Consider the following 24,549-nt stretch of genomic DNA (forward strand, 5'->3'; position numbering starts at 1 on the left):
TCTTCAGTGTAAAAGGCAGCAGATGTGCATATAGCTGATTGCTGTCCAGACTTGTTACCATTGCCAGTAGGTAGTAAGGGAATTAAATTTTATTTTAGACAGAAAAGTATAAGTTTTCCATTTTAATGTGTTTCCTCCCAGGTTGTGATATTGTCTACCAGTGCACATCTTTGGACCTTTATAAACTCAGTACTGCAGTCAGTTCTGTTCACTCTCAGGCCAGATTCAAAGGAAGTGCCTGTCTATCCAAGGAGAATAGATACAAGTGAAAACAAACATGTAGATGAAGTTATGCAGTGGATGGGTATTCTCAAAGAGTTAGCCAGGCTGCTTTGATATTCCCTCACCTTCTATTCATGTCTGCCCACAGGTGCACCTTGTGGGAGCTCTGTTCCAGAGAAATGAGATGGAGGAACAGTCTGACTGACTGATCCTCCCACAGAACCCTGTGATCAGAACCTTCTGCCAGAGATGCTGGCCAAGGTCAACAGATGTGTGCCCAGTAGGTGAGGGAGGTGGTGGAATGGCACCACAAGGCCACGTTTCTCAGCAGTTTGTTTAGCCTGAGTGTGTGTAGCTCATGTTAAATTACCAGAGAAGACAGGGAAGCTGTGACTTCAGCTTGGTTGGAACAGCTGAAGTGTGAGCCTGTAGGAGAACTGGCTGTGTCTGTTTCAGTTAGAACTGCAGATTAGCATGTTTTTAAACAGTCTAATTACTCTTATCTGCTGATCTGAAATAATACACTTGAAATGTCACTGTAAAGGGATTCAAGTGCAAAAAGCCTCTCATCTGGTAAAACAGTAATTTTTGGCCTTTTATTTTTTGTCCTTTCAACACAATTTAAACTGACGTTGGTAAAACGTTTTTACACCTATTAAATGTCATTCTAGATAGCTGCATTTTATGTAGAGGATTTCTGAGGTGTTTGATATGGTTTTTGACCTCTTGGATGACAGCTGTGGCCATGTTGGCCAGCTAATTAAGTGAACTGTTTCACCCAGTCAGAATTACCTGTTTGCCGTAATTCCCATGCATCGCTGTTTATCTGTGTTTGCCTAAGAGAAGTCTTCATTGGGTGTTAAAACAACCCCCAGTTTATACCTCAGCACCTTAATCATATCTTCTCAGATTCCTAAGTGGGTTTTGGGAGGAATATGACTCCAGAGGGATAAACTCCAGAGCAGGAAGACCCTGCAGTGGAGGTTCTGATTTCTTTTTACAAGGGGATAGATCCCTTGAGGGAAGGAGCATACCCTGTGTTCTTCAGAAAAGGCCAGACCACGTGATTCTGGTCGACTGATGCTTGTTCACTGGGAGTAATCCTTATTTCTCCTTTACACAGTCAGTTCTCCAAGTGCCTCGTATCAAGGAGACACTGCAGCAAGTCCAAGCACAGCATCTGCTACGTGTTAATGTATTTCATCAAAGTGATCAGAAGGAGCCCCTGAGGTGGTTACTGTACTCAGCCCTGTTACGTATCAAGCAGAGGGCTGTTCTGGTCAGGTACCCCATCTGTGGTGTTAATGTCCTAAGGTTTCTGCAGGAATTTAGGAGGTCTACCAAATGCTTTCTTTATGGTTTTGTCCCATGTCCCCTTTGTTTTTGTGGTCAGCCCTGCTTCTCAGGACTTTATCACATAGGAAGGACTGGGAAATGCAGCAGTCCTTAGAGTGCTTCAACGTTAGGCAGCCCCAGAGCAGGATATCTAAAACCATTCAACAGTCCAGAATAAAGATGCAGGTGGCCATGGGGAGTAGTGCAGACATTGCTGCTTATCCTTCACTGCACTGAACACACACAGTGTGTTGCTGTTTGTAAATGAGCTGTTATCAGCAACTGCCTGCTTGTGCCACCTTCAGTGGACCAGGCTGGGTCAAGTCCTAATGCATCAGGAGATGTGTGGAGAACTGCACGTGGTGATGGATCACATGCAGGAGACTTTTATGGCTTGTGCTTGTTACCCCTGTCTAAGTCCATTATAGTAGTAGCAGTGAATGCAGTCTCAATAACTGCATATAGGGGAGGCAGAGGGGTGGTATATCCAAAAGTGCATAGACAGAGGGGCTAGAAATCTTCTTTAGCACCTTTTCACGTACATGTATGATGGATTCATAGCCCATCCAACCAGGGAGTATCATCTAGATGTGAATAGCTCACTATTAATGGCGGTGATTTAGGTGGACAGGCTCACTGATGTCTGGTTTGACAAGTGTTTTCATTCCAAGGTTAGCCTGTGTTTGGCAGCAGCTGTTACATGACCAAACAGGACACATAAGAATAACAACACTTTATCTATCCCATGCTTTATTTTGGGGCACAGTATGTAGAGATTGTTCCTGCATACACAGAAACCTGTCTGCAGGTTTTAAACTGGTCTAATATTTTAACCACAGCAAAAAACCCATCACTGGACAGCAAAAACCTCCTTTCAATACATTTTTCAGAATATATATCAAATTGACAATGTCTTGTGTGGTAGCTGATGGGGTTTTTTCATGTGGTGTTGCCTGTAAACTATTTTTTCCTTGCTGAAAGCAAAGAGCAAAGATGACATGCTGTGTACATACCCAGTGACAATACCTACAGTTAAGTTCATGTGTTGCAGTTCTCCACCCCTTAGCAAAACCTTAGCCCAGCCACCTTAAATTTCAGGTTGGACTTTGCATGCCATACACAAGCCTTAGAGGAAGAGATGTTTTAAATAAATAGTGCCTTGTTGTTTGTGTATACAGTGCTCCTTTGCTGAGATATGCTTTAGTACTTACTGGGCGGATCATAAAGCCAGAAACAAAAATAGTCCCTTAACAGTAAACAGTACAAGGTAAAAAAACTCCCCTTATTTGTCCCCAAACTTGCAAGACCGTGTAAGCACATACATTTATGTCTGGTTAGTCAAGGGCAGTCAAGGGCAGCAGGTGTGGGGAATATACTAATCTTTGTGAGGCAAAACACCAGTATTAAATGCAACCTGGGAAGTTTATCCTGATTTTAAGGACTGAGCAATACACTACTGAATTTTTACCCATTTACTGTTTCCAACAAAGATCAGTCAAAACACAGGACTGTGAAAAAGAAGAAAGAACATAAATACTGATACTGAGTTTACCAATAAGTAAGGGGTGGGTGTGAGGAGGATAGAGCCAGGCTGTGCTCAGTGATGGCCAATGATAGGACAAGGGGCAACGGGCACAAGCTGGAACAGAAGAGGTTCCAAAGAAACACAAGGAAGAATTTCTTCCCTGTTGAGGTGAGGGAGCACTGGCAGGGGCTGCCCAGATGGGCTGTGGAGTCTCCTTCTCTGGAGACATTCCAGCCCAGCTGGATGAGTTCGTTTGTGTCCTACTCTAGGTGGCTCTGCTCTGGCAGGGGCGTTGCACTGAATGAGCTTTCCAAGTCCCTTCCAACCCTTGAGATTCTGTGATTGAAAAACCAAAATAATCAGTTTGAACGGTAACATCTTTGCTCCAGTGTTGTCTAGTACTTCACAAGGAACTTAAAAGCTTCTGAGTGACAAGCCAAGCATCCTGTCAACTCTTGGAGGGAAAACAGGCAAATTTTCCTCTCCCACAGTGCTTCTACATGGGTCCTGATTTTCAAGGACAACAAGTTGTCCATCTTGAAGTAACAAAAAATCTGGGGCTTTTGGTATGTTTGCTTTGTGTTCTTGAAAAATACCCAAATTAATTCTAGAAGGGCTATAACCAAGCCTGCTGTGGAAAGGTGACAAACAGGGGTGCAGTTTTAGTCTGTGTCCAGAGATGTTCGTGTATGTACATGTATTAACAGAAACCAGGCTACTGAGTAGTCTGGGAATCTCAGTTCCTTTTCCTCACTGAGTTTTCTTCCTGGACATCACAAAAAAGGAGGATCTTGTGCTTTTTCCATTTAATAAACAAGTCACAGAGCAAAACAGAGGCCTGTCGTCTCTGAGGGAAGCTCACGGGAGCCCCGAAGGAGGGTTGTGGGAGTGGTTTGTGGGATGTGTAGGTCCTTTTCTGAGGGAATAATCTATGTAATGGGAAATGGGGCTTCCACATACAATGCACTGTATGAGTTAACACCTTTGCCTAAATCTAGAGCTGACTGTGGTTTTATTTTACAGCTTGCCAGTAGATGGAGCAAGCTGGATAGCAGGACACATACTCTTATTTCTACCATCACTGACATCAAATTGGTTATTAAAGTAATGCAGCAGGGATCACTGGGACTCATCCAGCCTTTACATCTCGTAGGAGGGTGCTTAGTAAGAGCAGGCCAACCTCGGAAGGATTCCTCCAGCTCTCAGTGCTGGAGCAATGATCAAATTGTGTACACAAGCAGGTCTGTGTTAAGACAGCCCTTCTTGAGGTACATGGGTGCCTCTTAGAAGGGAATGATCTCTTAGAAGCACCAAGCCAGCAGTTCCAATTCTTGTCTGCTTTTCTGGTCATAGTGGCTTGTGGGTGCTTCTTTCTCTTTCCCATATTTACAGTTCCTCTGCTACTACTACTCTGGCCTTTGATTTTTGTTTGTGGTGTTTGATGCTGAATAAGCATGGTAAGTTAAGGAGGACTGCCTCATGCTATGAAAGACCCAACCATGCTGTTTGTTTGAAGGTTTTTTCACTGATGCATATTGCTCTCACTGGAATATGAAAGAATTCCTTTTGGTTTCGCAGAACCTCGCTCTTTGATGTTCCGATTTTCTTGGCTGAGTGTTGTGACAACATTGCAAAGCCTTTTAAAAGTACCTTTTCATAGAATGAGCTGCTGGGAACAAGCAATGTGTGCTTGTGTGGGGGTGGCATTTAAAAAACAACCCAACAAACTACTACTGTTAAGTCAGTAGTCCTCCCTGTTTCGAGCAGAATGGGTGCCCTCTGCAGGTGACTTCTTACAGACGAGGTGACTTCTTGAGTGAGAACTCCCTTTTATTTCCCAGTATCAAGCTCTTAGCAGGCTTGGCCAGTACTATTTTGTGTAGTTTAGGCATTACAATCCTGGCTGCAAACCCTGGCAAGCAAATGCCGCTGGGGACTGGGAGAGTAGGTGGGCCCAGCCAAAGCTTCACCTACCTGCCTCGGTTGGAGAGGCTGCCACTGGCCAGTGTGCTGGCAGCAGCTGTCAAGGTGTGAGGGCAACTCAACTGCAACTTTAATCTGAACCTGTGTGTTTGTTTTCTCTGTCCTGTCTCCCGTTGCTGCAGTGACCATCTCTTAGCCGAGAACAACGCTTCATCTCATCCCAAAATGCTTTTCTGGCACAGCCAGCCTGAACATTATTACCACCACCAGTATCCCACCAGTAACAGCAGCTACCTGCGGTAAGAAAACAACGGGGGGGGGGGTTAATAATGGTGATAATTGTGATGCTGTAACAAGAATGCAGACAGGCACAGCCTTTGCTTATTCACAAGTTCAAGCCTTCAAATAGGGCTGGTGTTTGTAGACCCTGTGAGAACAGTTGGAACAGCACAGTCAGATGCAGAGGAGATTTCCTTTCCTGTAGCTCCGTGGTCTTCACACACCAGGCCACTTGGATTATCTGCCCAAGCCCAGCTGATCTGCAGGGTCCAGGACTGCAGGCTGCGTGTCCTATCAGTCCAGGCACACAGGTTAAATGCTTTGCCTTGACATTCTGATGCAAGATACAGCTTGTTGCATCAGCATATCCCTGTCAGCTATGAACCTCCTTTACCTCTTTGTGACCAAAACATTATTTGTGTACAGTATTTAAATTCTTCTTACACTTTAAACTGATGATGCTTTGACCAGAGCTCGGCTCATAGATCCCAGATAATGGTGCTGTTAATCGAGTTCCCATTTATAATGCAGTTCACTCCCTGAATTCAACTGCAGCTTATTACTTTTTTGGCTAAATACAATGTGTGTAAACATGCTAGTGTTTAATCATCACCTCGACGTGGCTTTCTGTGGGCTGGTCGTCTCACAGCTGCAACACAAGGTTAGTTCTGCTCTTACAGAAGTGCTGGGTAGCATGTTTTTATTAGAAGTGTGTGAAGGTTTAGGTTTAAAGAGCCAAGGAATTGAGGCTGTATTTGGGTTCCAAGGTGTGAAATGAATAAAAGTGCAGTGGAGTCTTATAAAGTCAGTCTATTTCAATACAAAGGTCAGGGTGATTGGATATTTAGATTGGCTGACACAAGTATGCAGCAAACACAGCTCTGCTCTATTGCCTCGAGTAGTACACCAGAAGTGAAGAAAGGGGTGCTGGAGTTCGCTGATGCCATGCAAAAGGAGCCAGGCAGCAAGGGAAAGTGAGGATGCCCACTCCCACCTCCAGTCCCCACTTCCTCAGCCTCTGTTCAGCTTGAATGAGGCACATCCTCTCCAGGCTCACCAGGTCCTCTTCATTGCTCCTCTGTTGCCTCCCCCTCAGCTAAGAGCCCCTCTGCAGTTACTTTTCCCCCCCAGTTTCCAGCACCTGCCTTTAGATTTGGATGACAGTACCCATCTTGGTGTTGGAATACAATGCAGGGGAGGCACTTCCATAAATTAAAGGTGATGTACAAGAGCCAACAAGATTGGCTCTTGAGGGAGATGACCATAGGCAGAAAGAATACAAACCAGTTCAGGCACTAGGCTGCAGTCTGCTCGTAAATATATAGAGTTGCTTGGCTCTGTCCTCAGTGCTTTTCCCTTAGTGAAGTACCACATGCTGAGGGAGCTGGGGCTCTTTGGCTTGGAGGAGGCTGAGAGGTGACCTCATTAATGGTTACAAACACATCAAGGGTGGGTGTCAGGAGGATGGAGCCAGGCTGTTCTCAGTGATAGCCAATGACAGGACAAGGGGCAATGGGGACAAGCTGGAACAGAAGAGGTTCTAAAGAGACACAAGGGAAAACTTCTTCAGTGTGAGGTTGAGGGAGCACTGGAAGGGGCTGCCCAGATGGGCTGTGGAGTCTCCTTCTCTGGAGACATTCCAACCCACCTGGATGAGTTCCTGTGTGACCTACTCTAGGTGGTGCTGCTCTGGCAGGGGAGGTTGGGCTGGATGAGCTTTCGAAGTCCCTTCCAGCCCTTCAGACTCTGTGATTCTGTGAAGGTTTTGATACAATCAGCAGTTGGATTCAGGGGAGGACACCAGACAGCGTTAGCGAAGAGCAAGTGAGAAAAAAGTGTCCCAGAGTCCATTCTTCCATCTGTGCAGATGTATCTGCAAAATAAGGCTCCCACTGCATGCACTTGCTCAGTTTTGCAGTCTTGTCCTCAAAACAGGCTCATATGCCAAACTTGTTGGGATGCTGCATGGGGCTCCTACTGTCTGTGTTGCAGAACAGCAGTTCCATTAGAAAAAGGTACCATATAGGCACAGTATGTGGGTTTTCAGTGGTTCCTGTTTGGTTAACCCAGCCCAGTCTCCTGTGGAATACAGATGGCACCAAAAGCATGACAGTTCTTTCCAGTTAATTCTGTCGCTTATAAAGAATAAGTGCAGCTTGACTTTTGCAATAGAAATCTCTGTGCTTTATTTGCTTTGTCTTTAAAACAGAGCTTTACTGTCCCTGAGTGAGGCCAATACCTAAATTTAGCCACAAACTAAACAGTTAAATTAGTGTAATGATGAAAAGAGATTGGAGTACTTGGAGCTGAATTGCACTGAAAATACAACTCCTTGCACTTCAAGCTGGCTATAGAGAGAATCACAGAATCTCAAGGGCTGGAAGGGACCTCAAAAGCTCATCCAGTGCAACTCCCCTGCCAGAGCAGGACCACCTAGAGTAGGGGACACAGGAACTCATCCAGCTGGGTTTGGAATGTCTCCAGAGAAGGAGCCTCCACAGCCCACCTGGGCAGCCCCTGCCAGTGCTCCCTCACCTCAACAGGGAAGAAATTCTTCCTTGTGTTTCTTTGGAACCTCTTGTGTTCCAGCTTGTCCCCATTGCCCCTTGTCCTGTCACTGGCCATCACTGAGCACAGCCTGGCTCCATCCTGCTGACACCCACCCTTTGTGTATTTGTAACCATTAACCCCTCAGTCTCCTCTCCTCCAAGCTGAAGAGTCCCAGCTCCCTCAGCCTTTCCTAAGAAGGGAGATGCTCCACTCCCTTCATCATCTTTTCACCTGGCTGGAAAGTGGTCTTTGTGTGCACTGCTGACCTGCAGCAGGTGATCTGAGAACGGGGCTGACCAAAGAACCCGCCCCAGAGAAAGAAACACATCTCAGGCTTGTGCTTCAAAATCAACAGACTCCAAACACCTCAAACCTCTACAGTAAACTTGCTGTAAATTAGCCAGGGATGTAAATAATTATGAAGGCAAATGTCTATGCTATAATATTCATGTTTTAGCAGAAAAAGGACACTTTGTGTCCCGTGATAGCTGAAGACAACATCTTTAGAAACACTATCAGTTCATCAGGGACAAGTTTTACCCAGCTGTTAAAGACTGAACTGCAAGAGGATGAGTCTGTTGTATCCACTCCACATACCTCCAGCAGAGGTTGGAATTTTTGTCAGAACCATTCCCAGTGTACAAATCAACAATTTATGGTCTCGTAACTGCCATGTAGCTGTGTTAACATCAGCGTGGGGAGCACACCAACCGGTTTAGCTAAGCGTAAGCCAAACTCTATCTGGTTTCTCCTGCCTTATCTGTCAGAAGCAGATATGCTACCTTGCTCTTATGAAGTCGAGTTTTGGCCTACAGATGTCTGCTTAGGGTAAGGTTTGAGTTCTCAGAGCTCTGTAGTTCTTCAATGATAGGGGTTTAAGCTAATTTTGTAGTCACTGCTGTTTAATGATGATTAATGCCTACTGCTCTATTCACTAGACGATAAACATCCCTTTACAGTCACTGCCATCAAATAATCCCCTGGTTTGGCTTGTTACTGTCTGCAAAGTGTGAACAATTATTTGTTGTAACAAATAAATGAATTCATGCTACTGTTGTCAGGCTTGAAAGGGGTGTTTTGTCTGTGGTAGCTCCTGTTTTAAGAGTTGTAACTCGGTAGCTAGTGCCTGTCTGACTTGTCTCTGCATGGGTTTCACTTTCTAAGCTTCCTCATCTATGCAGATCAGCTGTTCATCTAGCCACAGACTTGCAGAGAACTCCTCCCTCTCTGTTCTGCCCTGGTGAGGCCTCATCTGGAGTCCTGTGTCCAGTTCTGGGCTCCTCAGCTCAAGAGGGACGGAGAAGTGCTGGAGAGAGGCCAGTGCAGGGCCACCAAGATGATCAGGGGACTGGAGCATCTTCCTTATGAGGAAAGGCTGTGGGAACTGGGGCTGTTTAGTCTGGAGGAGACTGAGGGGGGATCTCATTAATAGTTACAAATAGCCAAAGGGTGGGTGTCAGGAGGCTGGGGCAGCACTTCATTCTGTTGTGTCCAGTGACGGGACGTGTGATGGGGTGAAGCTGGAACACAAAAAGTTGCGTTTGAAAGTAAGGAACAACTCTTTCACTGTGAGGTGAGGGAGCCCTGGCCCAGGCTGCCCCGGGAGCGTGTGGAGGCTCCTTCCTCGGAGCCGTTCAAGCCCCGCCTGGACACGCTCCTGTGTGAGCTGCTGTCGGTGACCCCGCTCCCCCCGCCGCTGTGTGTGATTAATGAGTCACGAAGCGCCCTCAGCCGTGGCGCAGGCGCTGCCGCGCGCTCCCTGTGCCCGCCGCGCCCGCGCTTCCGGGCCGCGCCGCGCCTTCCGCCTCCGGGCCGCGCGCTCCCGGCATGCCGCGGGGCGGGCGGAAGCGCGCCGGCGCAGCGCGGCACGGGCCCGAGGGCGGGGCGCCGCGCCCGCGTCACCCGCTGACGTCGCCTGGCGTGACGGAGCGCTCGTTCATTGGCCGCGCTTCCCGCTCGCCCCTCCCTTCCCCTCCCTGATTGGGCGGCGGCGCAGAGGCCAGCCAATGGGCGCGCCTCCCGGCGGCGGCCCCGCCCTGGCAGGCGCTCGGCCGGGGGGGACGGGAGTAGCCGCCATGTTGGCGTGAGCGGCGGCGCGGCGCGGGGGCACGGCGGAGGCGCGCGGGGGCAGCGGGGCGCCCCCCAGCGGCGGCCGGTACAGGCGGGCGGCGGCTCCCGGCGGGGCCCCGGCCCGCGCTGCTGCTGCCGCCGCCGCTGCCGCCGCGGCCTCGCCCCCTGCGAATGATGCGGCGGGACGCGCCGCTGGGCTGCGTCGGAGCTCGGGCGGTGGCACAAGCGGCGGCGGCCCCGGGCGGCGACCGGCGGGAAGCGGCGGCGGGGAAGGAGGAGGAGGCGGCGGCCGCCCGGTCCCCAGCCCCCCGCGGCGGCCGGGCGAGCGCAGGATGCTGAGAGCCGCCCCGCGCTCTGGTCCCTCCCGGGGCTGAACGCCGACTCCTTTTTCCCCCTTCGCCCTCCGACGCGTTTCGCTCCCCCCGCCTCCCTCAGTTCCCTCCAGCCCTTCGGCGTGTCTCGGCGCCGCCCGCCGAGTCGCCGCCTCCCGGCAGAGCAGCGGCGGCGGCTCCGGGGCTCGGCGGCTCCTCCCCGTCCGGCTCCTCCCGCGGCCGCACACGGGAGCGCGGGGGGCGGTGGAAGATGGCGTGGGTGCTGAAGATGGACGAAGTGATCGAGTCTGGGCTGGTGCACGACTTCGACGCCAGCCTCTCCGGCATCGGGCAGGAGCTGGGCGCCGGGGCCTACAGCATGAGGTGGGTCCCTCACGGTGAGGGGATGTGTGTGTGCCCGGGGCAGCCCGGGAACGAGCTGGGGCTTACCCCCTCTTCTTCCCTCTGGTTTTGTTCCATCCCTCGGGCCTCCGGAGGCTCTTTCCCCGTATCTCGCGGCTTTTCCCCCGTACCATCGTGCTGTGCATGGCGTGAGGGGGCTGCCCCTCGCCCTGGCCAGCCCTCCCCGTTGCTGGCAGCCGTCCCGCTGATAGGGCGGGCTGCTCGGAGGCTTGGGCCCTCTCTGTGCCATCTCCGCTGTCAGAATGCCATCTCTCTGTTTCCTGGCGATGGAATCGGGGCACACATTCCAGAGGATCGTCATCTTTTACTCGGCGGGTGTAATTCCGTTTCGTTTAAAGCAATAGCTGTTTTCTCGAACGTTTACAAACGTGCCTTCTTGAGCAAGTAAGCGTCGTGGCAGTTAACAGGGCAACAGCATGACTCTGCCTTCATCAGGACGTTCCTTCCCTTGTGTTTCTGCATATTCAGGGGCTTTAGCTACATATTTTCCTTGTCATGTTCTTCTGTGTTCCCGGGCAGCTTGTCAGTTTCATTACCTTTTAACTGTTTTCCAGTAAAAGTGTTTAAATAGGGTTTAGGTGTGCTTTGGAAAGATAAAACCATGCTCATCCCAAAGAAGTACAGGTTCTGGGTAGAACGTGGGGATTCCTGAGCTGCCATCAGAGGGAAACCACTGTGGAGATGCTGGGAGAGATTCAGTTGTAAGGTTTTCAACAAGATTAGTCGGTACTTTTGAGAGTCTGGGGAAGTAAAACTGTGGTGTTTGATCGTTTTGATGGCCTATCCCCATGGAAGATATCATCTCATAGGGTTACCTGATGACTGGAGATCACCACAAGTTTCAGTTTCTGCAAGTGCAGTGTCTTTGCTCAGTTATACGTAAGGCTTTTGGCTGGATAGAAAAGAGGACCATTTTTGGGATCGTGAGCTCAGCAGGTTTATGGCAAGTTGTGTATCTGATTTGGGGGGGGGGTGGTTGTTTGGTGTGGGCTTTGATTGTATTGTTATTTTAAGAACTAAAAAGCAATCTGAGAACTTGCCAGTTCAGAGAACAAGATGATTCACCACTCTTCCTCACACTGCTCCTGATTTTATATTCAGCACGTCTGGATTTTCTTCCTCTTCTGTCCTGTTTCTGTCGTCATGCAAACACTCAGCCCGTGGTGTGCAGCTTTTATTGGCAGCTGGATGTCAGTTGCTTAGCTGGCTTCTCAGCATTCATCTTCTGGTTATCTTTTCCTCGTGCAGACACCAGTGGATAACACGTGGCTTCCCGTTGAAGAGCTGATTTTCCCTCTCCATCATGAAGGCTGGCTAGGGTGACTATTTAAAGATCCCCCCTTTTTGTTTGGTAAACTTCATTTCTTCTCCCAGCAATGCACACTGCTGGAAACTTTAAGACTTCAAATCTTTGCTGCTGTTGTGTAGATTCTGTGTTTTTGTAATGGACAGCAATCCTGAATGTGTTTTTAGTGATATTGGGATACTTTGAATTACTACACCAAGAGTTGTAGTAGTTAAAAACAACTCTTAAATGTATTGCACGAGCTAAGCTACACATGAGTCTTAAATCAGCAGGTATGTTAGTTATGTTATGTGTTCCCTAGATTTCTGCTTTAGGGAAATCATGGCCTGTTAAGTGGTGTGAGAGTGGCGAAGTGCCATAGCATGAGGAGTGAAGGTATTGCTCTGTCAGTGTTCTGTGTGCCAGCAAAAGCTAATTACTTGTAACTTATGAAAAAAAAAGATGAGAGAAGAAGAAGAAATGTGTAGAGGAGAATGCTGGGAATGCTCCCCAAGCTACATGGTTCTGTGTCCTTTTACCTTTTTGGGTTGTGTATAATGCAGTTGATGCTTCCTGAAGTAGCTGATCCATGTAGAATATGTGGTATTACTCCTGTGTTTATTCTTACTAGGAAAACTGCTCGTGTCCACCAGAAACTGTGGTTTTCTTAGAAGGGAGCTAACAGGACAAAGCTTCTCTGCAGATTCATGTGGCTTTAAGTAGTTCTCAAAATTCCCTTAACATCTTGAAACCCAGTTTACCTGATTGCTGTTCTGATGTCTTGTCACGTGGCAAGAAACTGCCTGTAACCACATGTAATTCTAGTCAGATATGTCAAATAACCCCTTCAGAACCCTGTATAAGAAACCTGGTACCTTTAGTGGTGGTGGGTTTTAAGTATTGCTGTTGACTGCAAGACTCTCACAGTGGTAACATCTGTCATAACCCAGCAAGAGTTGTATAATTTGGGGCATTGCTGTGGACTGTTAAATAACCAGAGGCTGCTTCCTGGAAAATACAAGTTGCAGGAGTTGCCTACCATTCTTCCAGGAGAATCCCACTTTTCATGTAATTAATTATTTGATTAACCAATTCCTTTCAATTAAGGTACATGAACGTTGAGGTAAGGACAAGTACCTTAGTGACTGAGTTCTTATGCGTAATTTGGAAGCTTAGTGTGTGGCTCTGTTGAAACACTTGCAGTTCCAAGGGTATTTGTAGTGCTAGAGTTGAAGCCTGTCATTGGAGAACGTGCTGATTATTTCAGGAGTGGCTATTTTGGTGTATGTTTCTAGATGAAAGCCCGAAGTTTATGAAACTAAACTCCAATTTAGAAAGAGATGACTTGGTTCTGAAAAGGAAAAGCCTGTAGAAAAGATTGTGTGGAAATACATCCAAACAATCCTCCATTTTTGGAGAATGAAGCCAGTTTGACTCTGCTGCATCTCCCAGGCACTTGGAGGGAGCATCTTTGGAGAATGGAGCTGGCTGCTGCCTTGCTTGGAAAGACAAGAAACCAACTGCAGTCAGCCTTGTTTCTTTCCTGTGCTGTGGAGATGCTCGAGTGGCAAGGGAATTTGGTCTGTCAACTGCTGCAAAGTTTAGGCTAAAGCATCCGTGTGTTCCGTTAGGATTTAGGGGACCATCATCTCTAGAGTGCTTATTTAAGGTATATGGAAAGTGTTCCTTTTTTTTTGGTAAGACATACAGAATATTTCCTGCAGAACACATTATAAAGCTTCCACTGCCCTGATCTGTTCTATTTTTATGCCCTGTAGAAAATATAACTTTCACTGACACCTAGACTCCATAGAATAAGATCTGGTGTGCTGATTAGAATTGGAGCTTGGTATTTTTTTGATATGTCAGGAAATAGACATCTGAGAAAAAAGCAAACCCACAAACCTAAACCTCCTGTGTTTTGTCACCACAAATAAAACCTGTTTGAAGATAAACCTCGTGTTCTGTATCACTGACATTGATTTAGGTGGGGGTTTCTTTTCTGCCTCTTCGCAGTTGAAGGTGTAAACGTGTTTCAAAGAGTCAAGGCCAGTCTAATTCTTAATGACAAGACTCTATGTTGCACAGCTATCTTCTCTGTTCTTCTCTCACCTCTTGTGGTGGATGGATGTGTGGGATTGAGAGCAGAGCAACAGGTTTAGACCCGTTTAGGAGCAATCTGTACTGCAAATCAGAGCAGCTGCCTGACCTCCCCTTGTCAGGGGAGTGGATGGGCAACCAGGGAACAGGAACGTGAGCAGATACAATTCTTACAGCTTTCCCCTGGTACTTTCAGGAGCTTAGGAAGACAAAGGTTTTGTTGGTGGGGTTTTTGTTCTTTCTTTGGTTGTTTTTTGCATTTTGTTCCCCAAGAGTTAAGGCCTTTAACCAGCTGAGTTTCTTTGTGGTGGGTGGTAGGATTCCCAGGCATGGCATTACGTTTGCACCTGTTTTTCCATTTGTGTGGTGCTTCTTGACACCTGCTTCAGAGGAAGTTGCTTCTCAGCAGCTCCTTTCAGGAGTCTCCCTCCTCTCAACATCTTGCTTTTGTGGGAAAGCGTTAGGAAGTACCAGCTGTCCCCTTTTCCTGTGGCTCTTTCAGGCCTCGTAACAGTGCAGAGTTTGGCATTGAGATCATAACTGTAGTTCAAATTCTGCTGGAGAAGCAATTTTCTCAAGGTATTTGTCCTTGTAAATCATGCTTTACCGTTTCAGAAGACCTTCATGTTCTTGGATGCTTTAGTGCTCACACCCAAAAGTATACAATCCAGAAGACAGATAAGACAGATGATTGATGGGGTGTCACTTTGTATTTTGATGGCACACTAGTTCCTGTTCCTATAAGGACAGGAGATCCTTCATTTATTTTCTGACCCTATTACTTTTGTTGTTTTTTTCCAAATGCTTCAGAAAATGTATTGACTGAAGGACAGACCCATAACTTCATAGTAGAATGGAGTAGTAGGGGTTGGAAGGGACCTTTGGAGATCATCTAGTCCAGTAGCTAGTAGCTTCTTTGTTGAAAGTCAGAAAAAATACATTGCTTTTTATAAAGGGAATTCGTAGTTGGTTCTAAACCAGTTCACATTTCTTTGTCACTGACACTTTGAAATACTTTATCCATACATTATTGTCTCTTGTTAGTGGCCAGCAGCTTTTATCTGTTTTTAGGTGGGAACAAGTGTATGTTTAAGTTTGAAAACACTGATAGCTCTTCCTGGATGAGTGAAGGAATCAAAGTGTTACTGAAGTGGTATGTGTTTAAAGGTGGTCTGGGAAGGAGTTTTAAGTTGCTTTGACTTCTGTTTTTCCTATGGAATGTACTGGTACCCAGAAGAGTCTTTTACATGAGAAATGTATGTTTTTATCTGGGAAAATAAATGAAGATCCTTACATTGGCCTCATGCTTTTGCTGGAGGGGGGTTTGGAGTTTGGAGGGGGGGCATCTGAGAATGCACATTTTGCTCCCAACTAAATTGTAGGCTTGAGGAGTTGGGTGTCTTCTTTGTTTTTCCTTTCTCATTGGCAGGTAGTCATTACCACTTTGTAAGTATTAGCAAATGCAGGTCTAAAGCTGTCTAAATTTGTCTTCTGTTTGTGTTCCTTGGTTTCCAGTGCTTTGCCTGTTCATGTAACCAGTTCACTAACCACGACACTCATTCTCGAGCCAGACCAGATGCATTTTTGTCTTTTAAATTGTGGCTGGAAAAGGAAGCCTTGAAAGGCATCTTCCATAAACACCCCAAAGGCTTCTCTTTTTAAACTTAGGTGAAAGCAAGTGCTGAGCTTAGTGTGGACTTACAGGCCATGTGTTTGGTGAGACACTTTGCGTGCCTCCTTTGTTGCACTTTGACTCTGGTGTGTGTAATTTAAACACTGGTATCATTGCCCTGTTCTTTCCGTTTTCAAGTTCCACTTCATAAAACCACTGGTGTTTTACGTGCCAAAGTGTGTGAGGAGCACGGGTTCTTGGTGTGGAAGTTCTGCCTGGGACATGCTGCTTTCTGCTTGTCTCCTTGCTCCCTCTTGTGTTGGGCTGCCCTCTGCTCCTGCCTTACAACAGGGTGTGAAGCATCTAGCTGTTTCTTCTGAGTCATCCTCAAATAGCAGGTCACCAGGGCAGGAAATTTGCTGTCGTGCCTCTGGATATGATGTTCCTTCTGTCCACATAAATAAACTGCTTTAAGAGTGGCCTCTTCTCTTAACTGGATGTTTCACATTCTCTTCCCTTGTATCTAGTAGAGGCATGCAGCCTCCTCTGGCCTCTGGTTTGAAGAGCTGATGTCAAAAGTGGCTATGGTATGGTTCAACAGGCTTACACTGCTTTTTTGGACAGTGTCTTGCTGTTTTCTGCTTTCATACCTGTTTGTAGCATCTCCTATGGTTTCTTCCTAGTGGAAAGAAACCTGCGTGGGTGTCCTTTCTGGGCCTTTTTTTTAGTTGATACTTTTAGGAGAGACTGTACAGTCTGTGCAAGGTACAGGCTTCTTACACTTTGTCACTGTTCATAGTATTCCTTCTTTCAGGTCAATACAGCTTATTCCAAGTAGTCAAGGGGAGAGGAATGTGACGTGGCTGGCCGTTACCTGACTGTATGTGGCACATGGCTCTGAACAAAAGCTGGGGTGTCCCAGCTGCACTCCTCCCACCTAATATGCAGATCAAGTCTATACTGTAAGCTTTTGTGACCCCAAAATACTGGCTGTAATTTCACTTTTGAAATGGAGCATGGGACTGATACTTATTGATTCTCCAGATAAGAGCAGGGACTCAAAAGGAGTTCTCTTTTAAGCAAAGCAGGCTCTCAGGGAAGTGAGGGACAGCAAAGCCCAATTTTACTCTAAATATTTGAGAGTACAAAATGCAAATAGTAGTGCAGACACAGATAAGACATCGCTGTTTTACAAAATGCATTACATCTGTGGTCAATGCAAGAGAAAGAAGCAGAAGATGCACGTAGGTTAAAAATGGAATCAACAGGTGGGGTGGGGTGGAAAATCTTCAGTTTAGAAACTGATTTTCAGAGTGTCATGGATCTGCAGGTAATTTCATCATGAACAATTCAGTGCAAGAAAAACACTACCTTCAACTGAACTCACTCATCTCCTTGAAGTCTTCTTTATGAAGGGTTATTGTATACAAGGGAAATGAATCTGCTGCTGATAAATTGCGTTTAATTCAGTGGAAAGCAGATGTGTTTGCTGGTTGTGGTGAAGCTGCCTTTCTCTCTTCAGCCTGTGCACAGTGTGGGTTGCTCTTTCCCCTTCAGAAACTTTGCAGTTCCAAAGTTTGTCTGGTGGTCTTAACATCTAGAAGTGAAGCGAGTCCTGGCATCTGCTTTATGTATCTTAACACTTTGTGAGTCTGCTGCTTAATCATTTTTGTGCTACTTAGTGTGCTAAAGCCCAAGAAGAGTTAGGATTGGAAGATCTTCAGTGTCAGCAGAATTAACAGGGTAGATACAATTATACTTAATAGGGAGAAAGATTTTCATGGTGTCAATAACTTTGGGGAATATGTTCTTGTGAAGGAGAAAGTAAATGCATTGCTCCCAGCTGCATGTGTGTTAGCAAGCTTGTCTGTGTTGACAGGTGAATAGTTAAGAGTAAACTGCTTTTTTTCAGTGGAGAGGGAAACTGAAGATGAAATTTTCAGAGGAACAGCACAATTCTGTTGTCTGCTTAGAGCATTGTTTATGTATCCTAGCTTAAAATGTTGGTGGGAAATGCTTTGGGCACTGCTCACCTTGGTTTCACTAACAGACTGACAGTTCTGTACCTTTTCAACTGTGTTTTTGAAGTCATAAATAAGTTTTCCTTCAATCAAAACAGGACCAACAGTCTCACAAAGTTATTTCTTTGTTCTTTTCAGTGATGTTTTGGCACTGCCTATTTTCAAACAGGAAGATTCCAGCCTTCCGCAAGAAAATGAGACCAAACATCCACCCTTCCAGTACGTTATGTGTGCTGCAACATCCCCAGCAGTGAAATTGTATGATGAAACCCTTACATACTTGAATCAAGGTTGGTATTCATATGTTGCACATCTAACTACAGTGAGTGCAGCTTGTGGTGCAGGTCTAAAACTAGAGCTGTGTTTCGATACACGTGGGTGCATCCAAAATGAGTTGCATGGCAAAAATGTTACCAGCAGTCTTTGTTTTGTGCAGCCTGCAGATTTATAGCTATAGTCTATCTTCCCTTTATAGTCTGGGGTGATTTCTTTGTATTTCTTTCCATTTTGTTTCAGTTTTTCCCTGCTGTGTCTCTTACCCCTCTCCATCTCCCACCTCCCCCAATAAAATCAAGCTGATGGAACTGTTTGGATACAGATTTAAAGCAGCAATTGTTTAAAGTACAAGACTTAATTTTGCATCCCTGTTTAAATGGGTTGATGGTATCAAGTTAACTGGGTGATATTTATGAGGTAAACACTCCTCCAAAGTCACAATAAATGTTAAAATGTCAATTATGCAAGAGGCCACTGTGATTGCTTTCTAATTAGCTGTACATGCCTGCCCAGAACAGTGTTATGTTTGAAACATAAACAGACTGCGCTTACCTTTGTAGTTACCTTTGGAGTTTGTGCATATTTCACTATTGTCTGTCTACATTTGTCATCAGGTAAACACTTGACGCGAGTTTTGGTGGCTTTTCCTCATAGTTGTTGGTTGGTTTGCATGAAGGCTTGGTTTTCCTTCCACAACTGCTGGGTAGAATAATCTGAAAGTGGTCATTGCCATGGGATGAAACCTCCCTGACCTCAGGAAACGGTGTTGGTGGCCTGAGTTTAGTCGGTATTCTGAACTCAGGTAACTGTGGATCGTTTGTTCTGGACCATATCAATGTCTTTGTACACCCCCACTCCAGTCTCCCCTGGCCACACTCCAGGATCACATTTCCTACATTTCATTTTGCTTTTTTGTTTTCCTTGTGGACTTCAGTCCCCTAAAAAAATCTCTCACTAGACACCACTGTGATGAGAAGCCACAGTCCCACAGCAGAGCTTGGATGAAAAACAAAAGCAATTAAAAACCAATGATGTTCACTGTTTCTTTTCCATATCCTGCCATCTTTTGGAAGGGTTCATCTTGGCTCACGTGCTTCTCTGAGCAGTTAAGAGACCATGAGTTAATTGCTGTACCAAGTTATAGAATCTGCATCGTTAGCATGTGTGTTTTCATGAGAAGATGTTGGTTTTGCTCCAGTTGAATGGCTTGTAGCAGTGTGTGGTGGTTTAACCCCAGCCAGCAACTAAGCACCACCCAGCCTCTCACTCCCTTCACTCCCACTGGGATGGGGAGGAGAACCTGGGGGGGGCAAAAAGTAAAACCTATGGGTTGAGGTGAAGAAAGTTTATTAACTAAAATGAAATCTAATACAGTAAAATATGTAGGAATAAAAGTTGTCATGAAAATTATTTTAAAAATAAGACAGAAAACTCGAGGGAAAAGAACCAAGTGCTGCCCAGTGCAGTTGCTCATCACCCAAGCAGCAATCAGCCCCTCCCCAACATTCTTCTCCAGTTTCTATACTGGGAATGATGTCCCAGTGTGGAATACATAGGGAATAACCCTATGGCTAGTTGCAGCCAGCTGTCCTGGCCGTGCTCCCTCCCAGCTCCTTGTCCCCCTGCAGCCTCCTGACTGGCAGGGCAGGGTGAGAAGCAGAAAAGGCCTTGATGCTGTGCAAGAATTGCTCAGCAGTAACCAAAACATCCCTGTGGTAGCAACACTGTTCTCAGCACAAACCCAAAACACAGCCCTGTACCAGCTTCTGGGAAGAAAATTACTTCAGACCCAGATGAAAAAAGCCAGTTGGCCAACGTCTCTTCTGTCCTAGTACTTCAGAGAAAAGGCAGTACATTTGCGGTCTAGGTTAAGACTTCTTCCCCTAAATTTCTCTTATTAGCTTTTAGTGTGTATGTGTTTTTATCTATATATATATATGTAAAAAAAAGTCTTGGGTTCATTTTGAGAGTTGATTTTTTCATATTGAACTCATATTCATATCATATGGAAGTTGCCTATTTCATATGATCAGTTGGCATCCCTGAGTTGTGGCATCAGTTGGATTAAGCCCTCTAGAAAAAGTAAATGTAATCCTGGTCACTTGGGTTATCTGGTTTTGAGTTTGGCCCCATTATCAGGCAGTGTCTTGCCTTAAGTCCTTTTCAAGATGCTTGTGAGTGAGGAGTGTTGTAGAAAGTGAATACCCTCTGTGATTTCATCAGCAGTTGTCTTTGTGTTCTGGATGGGGAATGTGGAAGCAGTGGGAATGTTTGCCCTGTGTGTGAAGCTATGGTGTCATTTCCAAAGGCAATGCTTAAGCAAGCCCTGACTTTACTCAGTGAAACAGCTAAAAATGTTGTTCAGAGTTCAGGGAGCATCTGGATGAATCTCTTAGTCGTATGATTTAGTTTGAAGTGGTCCTGTGAGGAGCAGGGAGTTGGACTCGATCCTTATGGGTCCCTTCCAACTGGAGGTAAGTCTATGATTCTGTGAGCTTATGGAATATTTAATGTGATGAGGTTCTTAGCTGAAGCTGATTCTAGAAGTCTGTTCTGTGGAGTGATGATGGTTGGTTGTTCGGGGGTTTGCAGAGTTCCTGTTAACTGTAAAATCAGTTAAATGAGTCCATTGAGAATGCTATCAGAGTGCAGGGCGATGTTTGGAATTGGCTGCTGTTCAGCTAGATAAAGTGATATGGACTGGGACTGCTTTGAAAAGGATCCTGGAGACAGGATGGGTTGATTTGTGTCAGGGAGTGTTGCAATGGAGGGATACTGGCCCTTCAGGAAAGGCAGGGCAAGAAGATAAGGAAGGGGAAGTTGTCCTTGATGTGGGAGAAGAGCTGGAATGCTTGGAGCTCTGCCGAGGGATGAGCCAACTGGGAGCTTCTGGGTAAGGATTAAAGAGCAGAACAGTGTGGGTGACATTGTAGTGGGTGGCTGCTGGAGGCCAACTGACTAGGAGGAACAAGTAGAAAAGGCCTTCTAGGAAGAGCTAGAGGTAGCATCATTTTTACAGGCCTTGGTCCTCGTAGAAGGACTTCAGCCACCCTGGTTGAAGACACCTTGGTGAGACAGGACATGGGGAAGGCTGAGGTGCTGGATGCCTTCTTTCTATTCGTCTTTTCTAATGTCCCTGGTCTTCAGGAGTGCCACACTCTAGAGATTAGGAGGGGATCAACTCTGGAACGAGAAATAATCTACCCTTGGTGAAGGAGGAACAGGTCAGGGGATGCTTAGGCAAACTGGACATACATAAATCTTTGATGGGCTGCATCCACAAGCGCTGAGGGAGCTTGGCAGGTGTGATTGTGAGGCTAGTCTTGATAGTCTTTGAATGATCATGGTGACTAGGAGAGGTGCCCGAGGACTGTAGGAAAGCAAATGTTGCTCTGATCTTCAAAAAGGAGGACCCAGGAAACCACAGGCTCCAGGAAAGAGCAGGGAAAGCAGCACCTATAGCTCTCATACAGAGGTGACTAAGGTAAGTGCTGTGCTGCTTTTCACTCTTCCAGAGCAGCTGCTTGTCCAAAACTCCAGAATGGTATGTGTCTATCTTTGGCTTAAAAAATTCCCATACTCTTTTTGTGGCTTTGAGTCACATACTCCTTGGTATTTTTGTGGCTTTCATCAGATTTTCAGTCTTAATATTCATTTGTGTTTATGAAAGGTTGAAACATTTATTGAGCAAGCAATCATTTTCTTTCCCCCCACCCCCAGTAATGAGAGAGAACAAAGGAGATACTTGTGGAGGTTTTATTCACAGTGCTAGCTGTCCATAGATGCTAATGGCCTTCCATATGTTAGGTGTGTGAGTTTACACTGATTATAAGTAACACTGATAATTGGATAGATCTCACTAACAGGGGAAAAAAAGCCCCTCCTGTTAAATATAGAGGGAGAAATGATCAATTCCTTTACTCAGCTGCACTGGGTCCAGTTAATTTTTCTATGGATTTATGTCATCAGTGATTATCTCAACAGTCAAATGCTGCTGGGGTAAAGAAAGCTTGTATATGTACAGAGTATATACATAAATGTGCTAATGCAGTTACAGCAAGAAACCCCCAAACCAACCCCGAAATGGACAATAGGCAGAGGTAACATCAGTCTGTGAAGCAGTGCAAGGTGCTGAAGAACTCATTTGCTCATTCACAGGGAAATGACAGCTGAACTTTAAGCTTGTAGGGCATGTCAACGGATGCCTTTTAACTGCAGCATGCACTAGAGTGTAAAGGTAGTTTGGAGGGTAGAGTAGAAGGCAATGACTAAACTGCACTTGATATAGTGAACCTCTTGAATGCTGTCCTGTATTTTAGTGAGGGAAATGTGATTTTGGGAAATGAATACAAGAACAAATTCCCTGCTGTTCAAATAAATTCCTTTGAGGATCGTCTCTGTTGAAGCACAGCAGTTCATCCCATTCAGACAGCTTTGCTCACACCTCTGAAAGAACCAGTAACTGGCCTTTTTTAATGCAATCATACAAAGCCTAAAAATCATACAAAGGCAACAAATACATGAGCAAAATGGAACGTGGGACAGTAGGGTGGATGCTGCATGAAGAGTGTCACAACTCTGCAAGGGTTTCTTTTGGAAGACCAGTCTGTGATTCTCAGCACTGTTTCCTTTCCTTACTTTCAAAAATAAAGGGATTCAAGGGGTTTTATTTTCAGAAGGAAAATAGAGCAACAAGTAGTTGCACTTCACGTAAAATGAAATGCTAGAGCTTTGAAAGGATCTGTATTTTTAAAGGGTCCAAAAGGTTTCATCTTGTTCCATGACTTAATGCCCGGGTCGTGAAATGAACCTTGTCATGAAAACCTCTTAGAAGCTTCAGGTACCAGTGTGCTTGTGTACTGTGAAGCCAAAGCTGATGCAGGTGCATCAAATGCAAAGTAGCTCTGTTCTGACTCTCCCACTGATAGATGGGTTTTTCCCTTCAAAGGTCAGTCCTACGAGATCCGGATGCTCGATAATCGGAAAGCTGGAGACATCCCAGAGATCAATGGAAAACTGGTGAAGGTGAGTTGGAGCTCTCTTGAGTGTTACAGACAGACCTCTGCTGCTTGCATGTGAAAAGAGTAGCTCTTGAACTTCTGTTGTGCTCTGATTCACTGAGGGACACCAGCTGATCTGACCAATCAATCGAATAGGGAGGTTTTGTTAAGTCAGGGTTACTCCAAATGAAAACAGTACACATGTTTTCATTTCCCCATTTATGAATGGGTTCATTTCAGTAGCTTTAGGTAACTGAGGACAAATCCCTTCATGTACCTTTTATGATGTCTGCAGTGTGATCTGTTAAGATGAGATGCTTCTCCACTAAACGTGCCCTTGTCTTTCTGCCAGATAAAAGGAAGCTGTGCTAGCAGTGAATTCAAATTTAGGCATCTCTAGTTAGGTGAGAGAAATCCAATCTAGAGACTGTGCACTTTACAGACTGGTTTTTCCCTGCTGCCACTAGATACTTGCTCAGAATGACTTACAAATAGGAAGTGTGACTCTACATGCCCAGTGCACAGAGTACTTGTGTGTACTGAAGACCAGATTATTCTGTGCAAAGCTTAAGATACCTGGATGTCTATGAATTTGTATCCAGTGTCTTCTGAGCCATTTCATTGTCCATTCCAAGTGATGAGGAGATGTGGAAGGAAGCTATAGGATCATTTAGAAGGAAATGGAGGTATTATGAGCATGTTTCTTAAGTGTTAGGGAAGACACACGGGGACAATGTGTAGTTTTTGCAACAGTAGGATCAAAACCCACCTGCACGAGTTCCTGTGTGACCTACTCTAGATGGCCCTGCTCTGGTAGGGGAGTTGCGCTGGATGAGCTTTTGAGGTCCCTTCCAGCCCTTGAGATGCTGAAGTGTATTGGAAGTATATCCATAGGCATTAGCTCTCTCCAGCTTTGCTGCTCATTGAGCAGCTTGTTCCACGATGGAGCTCCTCTTCCCATCTCCAGATGTCTCCGTGTGCTTCAGTGTTAGCAGAAGGTACTGTGGATCTGTGCATAATCTATGAACTTTGCCTTGCATAGTCCAGGGCCTTGTCCTTACTTGTCTGTGGGATGTTTGTTCCAAGATCGTTTCAGGAAGTGTTAAGCACAAGCATAAAACTGGGGTTTGTGAGCTCTGTACTTAGACTTTTTACACCCTGGCATGCTCACGTGCTGTAATTAGCATGTTGGCTATTTTGCCCCCTTAGGTGCTATTTCCTTGTAGCCCTGAGGGATCTGTCTGCTCTTAATTTTGTAGGTTCATATAGTGGTGCTGACCTGCCTGGTGTAGCTAGAATAGGACAAAGCCATCAAAAAAGTTAATAAAGGCCATTTTATCATAGCCAGAGACTGTAATGCTGCATCAACAAACTTTTCATTTCAATACTGGAGTCCCAGTCCTTTGACCAAAAAAGCATTTCATGATGATGAAGGTGGCTGCAGCTATTTCCAGGTTGCAAACTGGCAAGTGAAGAAGGAGCACTGTGTTTGAGTGTGTGCCTGTGTACTTGTGCACACCCCCCCCACCTCCCCGTGTGCTTTATGCTGTCTTTGAAGTACAACCAAGGAAATGCAGTGAGGCTTGGAGAGACACTGTATAAAACAGTTCTGGGGTT

General features: G+C 45.8%; 1 protein-coding gene across 10 annotated transcripts in view; it reads left to right on the forward strand.

Moving 5' to 3' along the window:
* The first annotated feature begins 10,050 nt into the window (after positions 1–10,050).
* The window catches only part of UBP1 (upstream binding protein 1), a 33,042-nt gene continuing 18,543 nt past the window's right edge, over positions 10,051–24,549 (forward strand). For 4 of the 10 annotated variants that reach the window (XM_061996216.1, XM_061996220.1, XM_061996222.1 and 1 more), the window contains exons 1-3: positions 10,051–10,599; positions 17,795–17,946; positions 22,881–22,957. In XM_061996216.1, the coding sequence (XP_061852200.1) occupies positions 10,487–10,599; positions 17,795–17,946; positions 22,881–22,957 (342 nt within the window). In that variant the 5' untranslated portion in view covers positions 10,051–10,486. The remainder of the gene's footprint in view (positions 10,600–17,794; positions 17,947–22,880; positions 22,958–24,549) is intronic. The other 6 variants (XM_061996217.1, XM_061996225.1, XM_061996219.1 and 3 more) reach the window with 4 other exon arrangements.

Source organism: Colius striatus, chromosome 5, assembly GCF_028858725.1.
Source record: "Colius striatus isolate bColStr4 chromosome 5, bColStr4.1.hap1, whole genome shotgun sequence".
NCBI classification, from domain to species: domain Eukaryota; kingdom Metazoa; phylum Chordata; class Aves; order Coliiformes; family Coliidae; genus Colius; species Colius striatus.